Source organism: Pelodiscus sinensis, chromosome 17 (genome assembly GCF_049634645.1).
Source record: "Pelodiscus sinensis isolate JC-2024 chromosome 17, ASM4963464v1, whole genome shotgun sequence".
Classification (NCBI taxonomy): Eukaryota; Metazoa; Chordata; order Testudines; family Trionychidae; genus Pelodiscus; species Pelodiscus sinensis.
The window spans coordinates 19,071,997-19,089,090 of NC_134727.1; the positions used below are offsets into that span (position 1 = coordinate 19,071,997).

The 17,094-nt window shown below is 43.8% G+C and overlaps 1 protein-coding gene across 2 annotated transcripts in view; it reads left to right on the forward strand.

The window, feature by feature from the left end:
• The window catches only part of NSG2 (neuronal vesicle trafficking associated 2), an 80,720-nt gene extending 66,154 nt beyond the window's left edge, over window positions 1–14,566 (forward strand). For both annotated transcript variants that reach the window (XM_075900278.1, XM_006139176.4), the window contains 2 exons: window positions 10,316–10,426; window positions 12,669–14,566. In XM_075900278.1, the coding sequence (XP_075756393.1) occupies window positions 10,316–10,426; window positions 12,669–12,860 (303 nt within the window). In that variant the 3' untranslated portion in view covers window positions 12,861–14,566. The remainder of the gene's footprint in view (window positions 1–10,315; window positions 10,427–12,668) is intronic.
• The last annotated feature ends 2,528 nt before the right edge of the window (window positions 14,567–17,094 follow it).

Genomic DNA, 17,094 nt, shown 5'->3' on the forward strand with positions numbered 1-17,094 from the left:
CAGTGAACTCAAGTTTCCTAAGTCTCTAAGGGTATGTCTACACTACCACCCTAGTTCGAACTAGGGTGGTTAATGTAGTCAACCGAAGTTGCAAATGAAGCCCGGGATTATAATATCCCGGGCTTCATTTGCATCTTGCCGTGCGCCGCCATTTTTAAATCCCCAGTAGTTCAGACTCCGTGCCCGCAGCTACACGCGGCACGGTGTAGGTAGTTTGAATTAGGCTTTCTAATTCGAACTACTGTTACACCTCGTTCCTCAGGCACGGAGTCCAAACTACTGGGGATTTAAAAATGGCAGTGCCCGGCAAGATGCAAATGAAGCCCATGATATTTAAATCCCGGGCTTCAGTTGCAACTTCGGTTGACTACATTAACCACCCTAGTTCGAACTAGGGTGGTAGTGTAGACATACTCAGAGATCCTAATCATGCAATATATTCCAAGATCATTGCAGAATCAAGGCCTATAAAAGTTGCCAGACAGCTCTCAAATCACCATTCCCATTCAAAAGCAAAGGATAAGTAGACTGATGTTCAGTGATGCTGAGCATATTCATCTGCCATTGACCTTATTTGGGCAGCAGGGGATTAGCACCTCTGAAAATCAAACCGGAAAAAGGCACTGAGAAAAAGGCAAAGAATAAAAATGTAAGAATCTTGAAATGTAAGTGGTCATTAAGAGAATGCCCACTGTTTAGATCCAGTATTATTCTGGGTTTTGCTTTAAGTAAGATTTTCACTGGCAGTAAAGGGGGACAAAGGGGATTTTTGGTGGAATGCCATGGGCAGCCAGCCACGGAGACCGGATGCAGTGCAGATGATGCTCAGACTTATGGTATGAGAGCCAGGTTACCAGAAACACCACAACAATTTGATATAATCTCACTACTATAAATCATATGAAAACCTAAAATGTCTTGTTTGTATTTGGAGGATAGGGATATTTTAGCTTTTACACAGGATCTTGGGAAAAGGAAGCATATATTTTGTGTTTGGGAAGGGAGAAGGGAGAAAGTGAATGTAGACATTGATCCAGTGCCTACTGAAGTTGATGGGAGTCCTTTTGTTGATATCAGTGATAGGGATGTAACAGTGTAGTCAAGTAACCGTGTGACGGACTGGGCCAGGTCTGGGCACCACTGAGGGCATCTGCTCAGGGCGAATTGCTCAAACTCAGGGCTCCTTACAGTCCCTGACAGGAGACCCTTCCCAAATAGGTCACAAACCGGTCATACTCATGAGCAAAACCCCTCAGACACCCCAGCTCTCCCTGTGCCACAATCAGCCCTGGGCCTGCACACAGGTGAGGGGTTATAGAAGCCAATCTCATCTACCCTGAACAGGTTCTTCTGGTCCCAAGAAACCAGCCACAGTTCGCAGTCAATTTATACTTTAGATCTTACCCACAAGAGCACGCTGAGCCAGTCCTTTAGAATCTAAAATCTAAAGGTTTATTAATAAAAGAAAGAAAAGCATGAGAGTAAGGTTGTTAAGGAGAATACATTACATGCATCAAATCACAACGTTCTGGATGCAGGCTCTCAGCAGAGATGTTACAAACTGCTGTCTTAAAAGTCTCTGGTGTACATCCTATGTCAGGATGGGCCAACGATTCTTCCCAGCTCACTGTTCCTCCCAAGGCTGCATCTGGAATCAGTAGCAGAATTGAAGGCAAAATGGAGATTGCCACATGGCACTTACATACCTCTCCTGGCATCTTCCTGGCCAGAATAGGTCACATGGTCCATTGACCTATCCCTGTGTCCCATGTCAGCAGCCATTATTTGCAGGTTCCAGACCCATTCCTCAGATGTATATTGGCCTCTCTGAGAGCCTTGTCCCTGAAGCCTTGCTAATTAGCATAGTCACTGACTGAACATTCCTGACCCATTGCTCTGTATCAGGCAGACAATCTTCCAGCATCAACACAGATTACATATTTATAACTCCACATACAGATATCACACGAGTACATGAATTACATAAAATCAGTAGAACATAAGCTCTCATTTGACATCTTACATAGCCCCCTTGGTACAGACTTTGGGGCAACCAGCCCCTCCCCCTCCTTTGGGTACAGCAGTGACCTGTCTGATCCCCTTAAAATCCAGTAATGTGACAAACCGATTAACTGATAAGCCAAAACTTTTATAGGTTAATGCTATAGACTACACGCATTTCCCCTTCCCTACCAGCAGTAATTTTTTTTAGCAGGCTGGCCAGCAGCCCAGCTCAGTCCTGACTCACATCTGGGCCGGGATCTTCCCCCACAGCAGCTCTTCATTTAAACTGTATTAGGAACCAGGCAGGCAGATAGTCCGGCTCAGTTCAAGCGCGTGCCGGGTCTGGGAGCTCAGCCCCACCTCTGGACAGGGAGCTGGTTTTGAAACTGGCTCCCCTCGCGGACCAGCTCCCGCCTGGCACCCCATGCTGGCATGCTGCCTCTGCAGGAGGTCAGACTAGTTGATCATATTGGTCCTTTCTGACCTTAAAGTCTATGGCTGTGTCTAGACTGGCAAGTTTTTCCGCAAAATCATCTGCTTTTGCGGAAAAACTTACCAGCTGTCTACACTGGCTTCTTGAATTTCCGGAAAAGCACTGACGATCTCTGGAAATACTATGCTGCTCCCGTTCGGGCAAAAGTCTTTTTCCAAAAGACTTTTGCACAAAAAGGCCAGTGTAGACAGCATAGTACTGTTTTTCGCAAAAAAGCCCCGATCGCGAAAATGGCGATCGGGGCTTTTTTGCGGAAAACCCCGTCTAGATTGGCCACGGACGCTTTTCCGCAAAAAATGCTTTTGTGGAAAAGCATCCTGCCAATCTAGATGCGCTTTTCCGAAAATGCTTTTAATGGAAAAGTTTTCCGTTAAAAGCATTTTCGGAAAATCATGCCAGCGTAGACGTAGCCTATGAGTCTGTGTGGCAAGGGGCTCCTTCGGAGTGAGGCTGGAACATACTGGCAACCAACCTCACTCCCAGGGACTATGGAATAGTCGAGTAACCGATAAGAATTCATGAGGTTAATCGACTACTCAATCAATATTTAACATCCCTAATAAGTGACTTTGGATCAGACCCTTAGTTTCTAGGGGAATTCTGTATGTGTGTGTTTGTCTGCGTGTGCATGCATGCAAATGTGTTTTCTCCTACTTCTATGCCCGTAGAGCAATCTCCTGCCAAGGGCCCCCTTTCCAACAGATTTTTGACAGTATGCATGTGAGGGGTGTGTGTGTGACATGCCCATGGGTACAACCTAGAGTTGCTCTCTTAAGTCTCTAACTCAGGGCATCTCTCACAATGCTCTGCTAATGACAAGCAGTCTCTTCAGGCTTTGCTCTCACACAGTCATTATCATGTGACGGCACCCCCAAAGTTACATGAATACTCTCCCAAGCCACTCATGAACTGCATATCCCAGGAAATTCTCCCGGTTTTGTATCCCAAAAATGTACATCTTGCACTGGTCAAGACCTTCTTGATCAATGCAATCTCATTAATTAATTTGCCACTCTGTCAAAGGATAGCGGGCATGCACCAGCTTCTGTAATTTGAGCGGACCCTACAAGCATTTTAGACAAATTCCCTGCTTGTGATTAAATATCAAAATATGTTTATCAAATAGCAAAGGCTAGATTTTAAGTGCTTATAAGTAGGATACAGAAAGGTTAATGCTGGTTACCTAAGAAATAAAAAGTAAACACACATTCTGAATTCTGAGTGTTATCGGGTTAAGCAAGATTTGAATCAAGCCGGTTTTCTCACCCTACTGGACATTGCAGGCCATTTTCAGTTCACAGTTCATATTAACTAGAATACAGTGGAGCAAGTAAACAATGATTTTTACAAAATGGGAGGGAAAGGGCACACCAGCTAAGGGAGGGCCATGTCACCTTCCAATGCGACTCCACACCTCCCTCAGACCACCACCCCTCACTGCCACTCCCAGCAGGGACAGGAGTAGAACAGCCAGCCCCACTTCTGGACTCTCCACAGGACTTCTCTGTGTACAGGGCGGGGGGAGGGAAGGGGTTAGCTCTGCCCCTTTCCTGCTGGGAGTGGCAGCAGGGAATGGAATAGAAAGCTGGCAGCTCCTTCAGCTGCTGTAGCACTACCAGCCCTGAACAGGAGACGCAGCAGCCACTGGAGGTGCTGGGGATAGCTGGCAGGGAGTCTTTCTGGTATGCCATACTGGCTAAAAATGGCTTGCCAGCATCCCAGAGTGGACTCGTCCACTTTCACCAGTGCTAGAAAGCCTTCCAGTTAGGGCCATCCCTTCCCCCTCTGTTCGAGACTTTTCTTCGTTTTCCAAATGATCTTGCTTCCAGGTGTCAAGATGGGGGAGAAGAGAGCGGCCTCAAGGTGTGTCCTTCATTTGTACTTCTCTCCAGGTGCTGGAAAAATCCATGCTGTGTCATGGGGTTAGGCAGCCCCCTTGGGTATGTGAGTTGATGACCAACCTTCGCCATGAATGGCAAAGTTTTGCCTGCACCTTTGGACTATGTGAGGTTTGGCATGTAAGGTGTTTATAGGGTTTTTTTTGTCCTCTCTGAGGAACAAGTCTGTCTTCATATATACTGATGATACTTTTCAACAGGCCAGTAATGGTCACTAGATTATGACTTTTTCAATGAGACCTCACAAGGCATACTTTGCAGAAGATTTATCATAATGTTAGAAAAGTAGTGACCATAATAGTATAGACAGTTTACCGCTGGTTGAAAACTTCTCCTGGTAGCCCAATCCTGCTGCCACACATGACAGATTCATGCCTGCAGTGCTCATAGGTTTTGTCAGCTCAGTAAATTTTATTTCCCCTATGTGAGTGTTTATATTGCTTTGAGACGGCTACTGTTCTTGTTGTTCATTTTTTTAAAATGTGGAGGTTTATTAGTTATTGCTGCTATGTGATTCTTTGGTATTTGAATGTTAAAACTTTATATATTCTGGAATAGCTAGGGAGATAGATCTTAGCTCAGGCATGGCAAAATATCTAAGGGTGGGTGAAATTTTCTTCTTTCTCTCCTAGGATTTAACACCTTATGTGACATTTCATGCCAGAATAATTTTACATTATGTATCATCATGTGTAATATTGGGTCATGCTGTAACTTTACAAATGCATGAAACTGCAGCAGAGAGGAAAATGGGCTCATTTACACAAGGAAAGGTGGGAAAGGCTAGTTAAACTGCCTAGTTCTGTGAGAACTTAATAAAACAACGAATGGTCTTGTAGCACCTTGGAGACTAATAAAAAATACAGACAGTATCATGAGCTTTCATGGGCACAACCCACTTCTTCAGATGAATGGAGCAAGGGGTCCAGAGGTACCACGAGAGGGTCTATGAGGTTATGAATTGGGGGTTAGCATTTTGTTGCTACAACAGAACATGTCTAAGGAGAGCCTATTATCATTAGAAGCTCTATTAGGAAAGGGACTGATAATGTCAGATTATTAATGATTACTCAGATAGCATGTATATTAACATGGGACTTAGCAGTGTAAGGGACATTCCTGTGTCCTTTACAGAGCTCAGGCTTTCTACAGTGGGAAGGTTTGATTAAAGTGCTCTATCTGTCAACAGGGAGCCTACCACAATGTGGCCATGAAATGTCGACAGTGGGACACAGAAAAACCAGTGTGACCATTTTTCACTTTTGGCGACTTTTGCATGTCGACAGAACTTTTGTCGTCAAATCTTCCCAGTGCAGACATAGCCTTAGTCTCTAGGCGTGGGAGATCTTGATCTTACAATTTTGGGGCTATTCCCTCATCAGTTGGTAAATTAGCCCCGGTATTAAGACTAGGCTCGAGAGAGCATGATTGGTTGGTCCTATTAAAGCAAGAAGAGCTGTAGACATGAGATGCAGAAACCAAAAGGGCTTTGATGTAGTGAAAGTCCAATGACTGATACTATATACCTGGTGGAGGAATGTTTGGGCCTTGAAAAGGAGGTCAGAGGACGAGCAGTCTCTTGCTATGCAGAAACAGCAGATTGTTTTTTAGAAGTATTCTTGAATTATGTGTATTGATACAGATATTCAGTGTTACTTTGTCTCCTTTGCTTACCCTGATCCCCCCCATCAATCCCCACCAATCAACCCAGAATAGCAGGCCTGACAAGATTCCTGTACACTGTATATAGGGCAGGACAACAGCACCGTATAGTTCAACACTCAGTTCTCAGGACTTCTAACCAGCATGAATGGCTGCCCTATGAACACTCATATTAGCATAGCACCGGATAACTCTTGCCTTAGTGCCATCTAGCCAGCTTTCGCAAGAGTTCAGTCACCATCATCATCAAACTCTTCCCCCCATACAATGGCAATTGTGCCCATGTGAAACAATGCAGGAGTGAATAATCGCCTATATTAGATGAGCTGGGACTGGTAGCAGTGTCTTGTATGAGGAGCTATTTTTCTGCCTTGGCTTGCCAGAGCTGGGATTTGGTGATTTTTCCAGGCTGAATTTGAAGAGTGATGGGTTCCCAAGCCTCTTGCTGGCAGGCTGAGGTGAGGGGAAAGTGGTGGGGTGGAGGCTTTTTGTGGATGAAGGGTTTTCCCAGAATAATCTTTTGAGTATGTTTTAATTTCCAAGTGGTACTTCTACATTGGACCTGCAGAATCTGAGAGGCAGTTGAAAAAGCCACTTAAATAGATTTAGATAGCAAAGTTAGGGGCAGAGACCCTGCCTGCCTCTGTTTGCACAACGCCTACTGCAGGGGGTCCTGATCATGATTGGCTGCTGTTATGTAAACCTTTCCTATGCTGTGGCTTCCTTTTCTACCTACTTCCTTCCAGCTGGGATGTAGCCCAGACCCTTTCTTGTTTAGCATTAGTAAAAGGGCAAGGTGTCTGTTTTCTCCAGGCAGAGAACCTCCGGGCTCCCAGAATGTAAATATCAAATAAGTATCCATTGAAATTCACGTGCAAATGCAATTCATCATACAGAAAAAAGCCAACATCTTCATAGCTCTGGGTCATATTTTTCATGGGAAGGTGCTGCTTTTCCAACTGCCCCCTGCGAAGTACTAAATTCCTGCAAGTGATATTTGGATTAGGCAAGGCGTGTCTGAATCTTGTCCCTGCAGACATCATGTGCTTACATAACGCTTTTCCCCAGCACATCAGGCCTCAAGGTCAAGTTTGAAAGGAGGGTACCATAGCTTAACTAGATTGTTACATTTTTATCTTGCAAGATTCTGATGCCAGAGAAGATTGCAGAATTTACTGCAGTCCTTGTGGTAGGTCACCAAGCAGTAGGTCACTCTAACCTCCATCTTGCCTGGCCTCATTCTGGCTCTACAGTTCACTGAAATCTCTCTAATTTAATAAAGGGCTAATTAATCACTGCAGATGAGAGCATTCTTTCTCCCCCCTCCCTTCCTGCTCTGCCCTTGGATTTGGAGTGGGTCTTCTGGAGTTAGATTCAGCAAGGGATGTGCAAAGTAAGCTGTACTCTTTCCATTCAACATTCTTCCAGCATTCACTGAAAATGGAGCTTTGTGTGTCTTGGCCATTGCAGGTGGCAGTGTCAGGTTTACTGTAGCATCAGTGAGTGCTGGTAATGGAGTAGACGCTGTGTGCGTGAGTAGACACCACCATGTGGAACATCTTTCTGGATGATTCACTAGGCCATTTTGAGTTACAAGCAAATCCAACAGTTCTCTGAGCCCATTTGTATCATATTAACCCTTAGAACTGCTAGAGAATTAAAGCAAAATGGAGTGGGATCCAATATTCAACTATTGCTTTAAAATGAGCTGAATAGTGCTGCCATAGATTCTGAATTGCACAAGCCTGTGCTTTAATGCATAGACTGGCTACCTCTCCTGACATTCTGTTTACTTTGCTGTAGCAAATGGTTCTGTATTTTCTCTTTTCTTAATATCAGCAGGGGAGCAGCTTCTAGGCATAGATACTCTGGGTGTGCATATAATTATTGAGGGCCCTATAGTCCAAATAGTAATAAAGTTCAAACGTCCACGACTGAAGCAGATAGATCTGAATATGTCCCTGGGTCTCCCTTTGTGACAGAAGTAAGCAGGAACGCAGAACAAAGCCAATACTGCCCTCTCCCTTTGTTTCTGCTGTTTTCTTACTAGAGGGTCCCATATTTGTTTCACAGAACATAGAATCTGTTCCTCCAGCAAGGGCCTTATGATCCCTTACTAGTGCAGGCAGCCACCTGCAACCTTGGGCATTCGGCCCTGTTTGAGAAGCTGCTCCTGCCCTTTCCACCAGTCACGCAGTTGAGGGACGTGGCCATATGAGCAGCATAAGTGCTCTGCCTCCTACTTCACTGCACTCCTTATCTCCTTCATCCCACAGAGCAAGAATGTGAGCTCTGCTGTCCCTAATAGCGCAGTGGACTACAACTGAGCCCGGGGGGTGATAATTTGTTAATGCCAGTCCGGCAGCAGGGTGCCACAGACTTGACAGAACTGGTGATCATACTATTGGCAGTGCAAAGGCTGATAGCAGTGATGACGCCTTTTTTTGCTTTCTACTTCCACCTGCTAGGACAAGCAAAATCCCCGGATGCTAATGAGACAAGTCGGAATTGTCCCCCACGGCATTTGCATGAACATGGCTGCCACTTTTTTCCGGCTCGGGGCTTTGCCGGAGAAAAGCACCAGTCTAGATGGGATCTTTCGGAAAATAAAGCCTTTTCCGGAAGATCCCTTATTTTCCGAAAGATCCCGTCTAGACTGGCGCTTTTCTCCGGCAAAGCCCCGAGCCGGAAAAAAGCGACAGCCATGTTCATGCAAATGCCGCGGGGGATATTTAAATCCTTCGCAGCATTTGCAATTCCGACTTGTCTCATTAGCATCCCTTTTCCGGAAAAGGGTGCCAATGTAGACACAGCCTTAGTTTTTAGTGCTGTTGTTCAGCCAGATGTTCACAGTGAAACCTGAAATCACAAGAATTTCCTCCGATTTTGGGTTTCATTACAAACTTGAAACTCACATCAGATTTGTCAGAAGATGAGAGAGCATTGCAGGGTCCAATAGAGGTCTCAGTGGGAGCTTTTTCTGACTGAGTGATGCTGGTAATTCCATTTCAGAAGAACCTGGGTGGTCTGGAAGAAACGTGACTGTACCAGCCATCAAGCAGAATGGCTCAGGTGGGGGAACAGAACATGGAGTTGGGTCTAAAGAGGAACACCGTGTATGTTATCCCCAGTGACCTAGCCAGAAGCCACATCAGGAGAAAAGAAGCATTGACCTGATCATCATTAGGGATGTGAACAGATAACCAGTTATCTTACTAGGTGATGTTTACCAGCTAATGGTTAACTGGTTCTCCTGGGAGCAGCCCCTCCCCCCCGGCCTGTGGCCTGCCATGGGCAGAGGGCTATTCCACCCTCGCTGAGCCCCCGCATGGGCCCTCCAGCCGGCAATCTGCCCTGCATGGCTGGCGGCTGGGGCCAGGAGCCAACAGCTAACCATGTGTAGGGCTAGGAGCAGGAGCCCCATAGGTTGGGGGCTGCTCCGGCTGGGCTGGAACATTCCACTGCCTGGGATCCCACTTACTCTCAGTTAACCAGTTAAACATTAGGTTAATGTAATGTTTAACTGGTTAACTGATTAATAGGGCTGTAAAATCCCAATTAATCAATCATCGTCATACCTTCAGTCTTCCTGAGCATACTTCTTGTGGTTGTCCCTTTGCTGGATTTGTTAGCTGGTGCTTTGCCTGGCTCTTAAAAGAAAGGGCTAGGTCACCATTCTGCCGGGAAGGACACACGCTGTGCCCCGCATCAAAATCTAGGCAGAATTTAACCATGTAATATCAGGAAGAATGCAACTTAGGTACAGCAGTGAAGTGTGTCACGGAGACTTTATTCTTGTTACCCACTCACTTGCCCTTGGTAAATGGAAAAAATAAAATGTTACCGGATCCAGGAGGCAACCTTGGCTACAGCTGGTTAGACAACGAATATTCCCCCAATGTGTGACCTCTGATTGACACCAGCCGGCCTGAATGTAGATACTTCCTATTGCACACCAAGATCAGAGTGTGAGAACACAAAGTCTTTCAGAGCACTAAATCTCCTGGCAAATATCTAGACGTTTGTAAGGGATCAAACACAGAAAATGCATCATCAGAGGTTCTGGGTGGGAGGAAAAGCATGAGAAAATTCAAGGATATTGGATGTAGCATTCATTCAATTACTATGCTTAGTTAAATACAGCACAGGGAATGAAGACTGCAGTCCATTAGGGTGGTTGTTAATAATGTCATTTAATTGTGAGATTACTCATATGCCATTTTAACATATGTAGAATAATATTATCCCTCTTTTGTAGGTCACTATTCTCATAAGTCTGGCTCTTGCATTCCTTGCCTGCATAGTCTTTCTTGTGGTATACAAAGCCTTTACTTATGACCACAGTTGCCCAGATGGATTTATTTATAAGGTAAGAGTTTCCAGCCAGATGAATGATCAGAAATGACAAAATCTAATTGTCATTATGGTCACAGTCTAACTGAACATTTATAAGAATGTGTTGAAAAGCGGTCAGTGTTTTGGAAAATGTGGACTTCTATCTGCTTCCATCAGCCACCATTTTATGTTGTAATTGTCAGGATTAGATCGTTGTCAATGTCACAGACAAATGTCCTAAATAATCCCTCATATTTTAGAATGAATGCATCGCAAGGGTATGTCTACAATGTAGTGCGTATCTTAAAATAAGCTATGCAATTCGAGCTATGCAAATTGCGTAACTTATTTAGAAATAGCTTATTTTGAAATTTGGCGCTGTCTACACAGCACTTATTTTGAAATAAATTGCTTTTCCAGCATCTTCCTTATTCCTCATGCAATGAGATTTACAAGGAAGCCGAAATAAACCACCTGTTATTTAGAATGTATTTCAAAATAACGGGCATGCTGTTAAGATGTGCACAACACTATTTCGGGATAACTTCCATTATCCTGAAATAGCGCTACTGTGTAGATGTACCCCAACTAATTTTTGGGTTTGCTTCCCATAAATAGTCAACTGATTAAGTGTTTCTGGCATACATGATCATGCAAAGTATATGTCAGTGGTGCATACATGCATAGTCCACACATATTGATTCTGACATTTGCATGTGCAAGTATTTGAGTGGCATGCTTTTGTGCCTCATCCAGTTAAGGAACAGAAACAAAACCTTGTGACTCTTTGACCAATCACTGCTAACCTACAGAGTTTTAATATCAGATATTCATTGAGAACTGAATGTTAAAAAAGAGAGGTAGAAAAGTTTACAAAACAATTCAGTGATTAATGGCTTATAGTGAATAAATTCATGGAAGACCTAATTGCGTGGGGATAGTCTGTGAGCAGGAAAAAAGGCTCAGTTAGCTGTTAAATTATTCATTGTGAACTATTCTCTTAGGCTGTGTCTACACTGGGCCACTTATTCCAGAAAATCAGCCGCTTTTCCGGAATAAGCTGCGAGCTGTCTACATTGGCCCTTGAATTTCCGGAAAAGCAACAACGCTCTACTGTACAAAATCAGCCGCTATTCTGGAAAAGCTACGATGCTCCCTCTCGGGCATAAGTCCTTATTCCAGACCACTGTTCTGGAAAAGGGCCAGTGTAGACAGCCCAGTAGTCTTTTCCGGAAAAAAGCCCCGATCGCGAAAATGACGATCGGGGCTCTTTTCCGGAAAAGCGCGTCTACATTGGCCACAGATGCTTTTCTGGAAAAGCATCTGTGGCCAATGTAGACGCTCTTTTCCGGAAATACTTATAACAAAAACTATTCTGTTTTAAGCATTTTCGGAAATTCATGCCAGTGTAGACGTAGCCCTAGTGTACATAAAATCAGGGAGGAGATGAACCTTGAATTTTGCGTCCACATTCAGATTGGAATGTGAATTTCCTCAGTGTTCATGCACTTTGGATTTAGTGTTCTGCGTTGGTCTTGCCGCTCTTTAAACACACTAGTATAGAAAGGGGGAGCTGGAAGTCTTGGAGCATGATAATTATAAATCGAGCCCATTACTTCTAGATCACTCTCACCGCTGTTAATCTGACCAGATTGGACCAAAGGTTACCACCATTTGTTGGCTCTTCTGTGGCCTTTACAAAGCATATTGGGTTTTTCCAGCACAGTTCTTAGTGGAAGGTATCCACATGATAGAGACTGAGCTCCCTGTCCATTTCTAAGGTGGTCATCTTCAGGTCAGAGATAAGGCTACATTCCGTCTGCCCAGCCTGTATCTATTCCAAGGATTAATACAGAACTTCAGCGTGCAGGGCTGTCAGTCCAACACTTTGCGAGCTAACCAATGTCCTGTTCCAATATTGCTGGCAGATGCCTGATCTCCATGCATTCCAGTGCAGTGCCAAAGCAGCAGAATCCCCATTATGTAATTCTGATTCTGTTTCACCCAGTGAAACCGATCTTAATTGAGGCTGCCAATTCCAGCACGTTTTGACATCTGTTGACCCTGTCTGTGCCCCCTGCTATCCAGCCTTTCTGGGCATTCACTGAGCTATTTGTTGTTGGGGGAGCACATATGTTTCCACTGGAGCATGTAGCCCAATTTCTATGAACCAGTCAGATGAGTCAGTCATCAGTGTTGAAAATAATTGGGGGTTTAAAATAAATGTTAAGTAATGTGACTACTACTTACTTGTCCTGCTTTCTCCTTCTCTCCAGCATAAGAGATGTATCCCAGCCTCCCTGGATGCCTATTACTCAGCACAGGATTCCAACTCCCGGGGCAGATTTTATACAGTCATAAGCCATTACAGCATGGCTAAGCAAACCAGCTCACGGTCTGTATCGCCCTGGCTTTCTTCGGGATCGGTAAACCATGAAGCCAAGGCTGCCAAGACAGAAGGCCATTAAAGCTACTCATTGGTGATGGGAGGGGTTGGGAGTGGGGAAACACCGTGTCTATAAAGTGTCACTCTGCTTCAGAGAGGGTGCTGTGCTCACAGCACAACAAGAATAAACTAAACTCAAGTGCAGGAGACATCTTAATTGATATTTTTTTTTGTGCATTGTTCTCGTTGATTTGTAACCGAGTCAAGCTCTTGTACAAAGGCATGTTTGATGTTGACTGTAACTTACGATGTAAAAATATTTTTAAAATCATTGCTTAAATATTTGTTAGAAAAATGATTTAAAAAACAAAAAAAGCAAATTCAGAAAACAACCAGAGAGGATGGAATCAAGCAAAAAGAATCACACGGAAGCTGTCTGTTTGGTAGAATGTTGGGGCCCCTGAGCAGTATGTAACAGAAGAACATTTGAATACAGGTGACTGGGCAGCTAAACTTGCCAAAGTGGGCTCCTTCCACTGGCAAAGTGGGCTGCACAAAATATGGTATCAGCATTAGTTTGTGACTAGAGAAATCTACACACACGTGCATACACTAAGGTCTGAATTAAAAACAGATAGGTCTAGCTATCTGGAATACACAGTCATGGTATTAGAGATCTGCAGTGAGTTTTTGAGGATTCCGTGTTTGGGACATAGAGCAGGACAAGGAAGCTGTTGTGTCTAAATCACTAATTGGTTCTTCAGCATGAATTTGAGAACCTGGCTCTATTCCCAGTTTTGCAACAGATTACCTGTTTATAGTTGAGCAAGTCACATGGGGCCTGATCCTTTGCGGTGCTGAGAACTTCTTTGGGGAGCAATGAAACAAATAACCTCATTGCAAATCTAGGATGCTTAGCACTTACAGGAGAGGGGTTAGCACCTTAAAGGTTCAAGCCTGCTCTGTGTCTCTTTTTCTCTTTGTCCTTATTTCATGGACTCTTACTTATATGGGAAGTGTGAGGGTTTGCCTGTTGGTATGTAAAGTATTTGGAGAGTTAATGATAGAGAGTGCAATCAAAGTTCAAAGTATTAGCTGACCTATAAACCTGTGAATGTAAAAACAAACCACAAGCCGAGTTCCGTCGTAAACCAATCTAGTATCTACCATGTAAATTAATCTGAGCAAGCACATCTGTTTTGGAAGACTTGAGCAAAAGGAATGCTCTTTTCCAGAGCTGCCACCCAAAACATAGCAGTGTGACAGTTAAAATACTTGGGCTCACATTCAGCTTGAGTTCAAAAGAATAAGTACCAGCAGTAGGGCAAGACAAAAGTTTGGGTTTGAAGTTTAAGGTTTGCATTTCACCAAGTTTGCTAATCAGATTTGTGGGTATTGTGGGCTAGAAACGGGGAGCCAAGTCCATTGGGCAGAGTCTTGTCCTTCATTCTGCACACACACTGTTCCCAAGGGTTTGAATAGGGCTAGCCTGGCAAGTGGGGGCAAGACTGAGCTGACAGGAGTCATGACAAGCAATTGTGTAGTATAGCTAAAACTATAGTGTCAAACCCCATCGTCTGCCTTCCCCGCTCCATATTTCACCTGTAAATTCATTTCTCACTTGAAATGTACAAACCCCACCACAGAAAAATGAAAACTCCAACAAATACTGAACAATTTATTATTTTGTGGTGTGTGTTTTGTCAGTAGGTAGCAGAGACTGAAGTATTTTTTGGTGTAATTCTTGAACTTTTCTGACAAGAAAAATAAAGCTAGATGTGTCTGAGAGTCTCAATTGCCTAGAAGGGTTTCTTTTGTCTGTGTCCTGCTGTGGAGAGGGAGGAGCAGGGGGAGTGTTTGTACACTTGGAACACCTGGGTATGGTTGTGGCAAAGAAGTCAACTCCGCATTGGTTGTAATAGAAATGTTTGGAGGCATCAAAAGGTCATTTAGAACTCACATTTATTGCTGGTATGGTGGAACCTCATATGTCTTTACTGCCTTGCTCGTGTTTCAGCTGAAAACCCTCCCTTCAAATAAGAGTTTGAATTCTGCTGTCTTTAGATTGGCTGCATGCACTGCATCTTCCAATTCTCCGTTATATAAGACCTCTTTTCACGGCACTGGCAAACTAAAAGGACAGAAACATCACCTCAGACTACCACAGCCTGCATGGAACTGGCATACGAGTTCAGCACCATCCCAATCTAGTTCCTAGTGGAGGGGCAGGTCATGGAGGAGGGGAATAGAAACGGGGAAGGAAGCAAGGAATGGGTGTAACCATAATACACTGCTATGGCTATTCTCTGCTGGGCCCTGGGAAGCAGAGTGTATATTAGAGCAACTTTCTGACTCTCTCTCAGAAGAGAGCACAAAAGCATAAAACAGCCTCCATTCCACTCACCCCATCCCTCTAATTTGTGCCCCAGCACTGAAAAGAGGAAACTGAGGGCTAGGGTACAACAATTTATAGAAGTTTGAAAGCTACTACTAGTTTGGCTGGTAATATTCCCATTTTAAGTACAGAGAACATTTCTCAGACTTGTAGAATCCTCCAAGGAAACTTTGTCAGTGGTGTATTTTGGCCACACTTTCACGGACATCAGGGAGAATGCTGTCTATGTACATAGTGTTGGATTGGGCTCAGTGATCATTAGAAATAGTACATGAAAATACACAGACACACATTACAAAAACTGGAAATGGGCTGTACCAAGAGCCAGAATCTTTCCATCCTTGAGCTTTGACTCTATATTCAAACTTCATGGCTTCTAACAAAAATGTTTCCTTACATTCATCCAGCTAGTTTCTGCAGGCTCCTGAAATCCTTTATAATGGTTAAATACAACCTCTGGATGACTTCCCTTTTGAAAAGCTCAGGGTTGTAAAATTGAGTCACTGTGGAAGAGGGCTCACTCTGGTGTTACAGGTCACCACGCAGAACCTGTGAAATGCATTAAAAGGGATATAGTGCTCTCTTCCAAACTGAGTCACATTGTAATTTGACTGGTATTTCTATTGCATCTATTATGGTAGTACCGTAGTCCTCTGTTTATTTTGATCAAAATCCCCGGAATCAAATTATTTGTATTATATGGTGGAAGGTATAATTGGATTACAGTGTGATTAAAAAGTTTCTGATAATAAAAGAAGTGCCAAAATTGTATATGGAGCAGAACAAAAAAAGGTCCAACAGAGACCCAGGGGGCAGTAAAAGACAACAGCAGCTAGAAGTTAATCATTTGATTCATTGCTATTGGCACGATTACCACGGTCTATGTTTAAGCTGCAATATAAATTCCAAGATCAGCAACTTGATTGGTACTGCAGCATCTCTCCTTGTGTTTTAAACATTTCAGTCAGCTACCGCTCCTTTAGTTTCGGAGTCTGATTAAAGCAGTTTATTCATACGTGGCCACTGGCTCGCCTTGGCTCAGCACCACGCTGCTTGCACCCAGTATCTCTGTAGAAGGGTGCTTTGTTATGGGGGAAACTTCATGTGAAAGGACTGTGCCTGTTTTCATTCTTTACGATAGCCACCACTGTTGTATTCACACACACAATCATTTGACCTGCGGCATATTATCAGCAGTCTGATGCTGTCTGAGTAGCACTGCAATTACTCTTATCTATAAACCTGGACTAATTGCCTCCTGACTCAGTCAGTTTCTCAACTATCCTCCACTTTCGGATGCTTCCTCCATGTTACTTTTCTTTGTGTTGGTTTCTACACAAAGCCCTCATCCTCATTTCTGGGCCCTCTCTACTCAGTGGTCCCAGGCACCTTACTGGCTACTACTGGGGGGAAGGTCAATTCTCAAATAAAAAGCTGCTGCTTTGTGGGCCTCCAGCCAAGGCTGCCAGCTGTTTGCCGGCTCAATCAGCAGGAAGTAGGCTCAGATTTATCATAAATCCTGTGAAGTGTCTAGATTTTGGCTAACAGGGCTCCTACTGTCTCCTGGAGAAACAAGAAAGTGGCTGTATCACCGATACCGGGAAAAGCTGCTGGCTGAGTGTCTTTTGGAAGGAACTTAGAGACAAGTACCTCATTAGATGGCAAAAGGTGTTTGCGGTATCTTGTGTGGGGACCAGAAAAGGCAGAGGAAAATCAATGTACCTTTAAAAACAAAAAAATTCCCCTACACCCTTCTTATTCTCCTTTGTTTTGTTTTGCACCTCTACCCTTGAAAGCTTTTCCTAGTTTGAAATACTATTCAAATGAGACATTTAAGAGGCTTACACTGAATTTCCATAGTCACACTTCATCTGATTAGTGTTTTTTTAAAAAAAAAAACGTAAGTATTTTAGTCAAACTG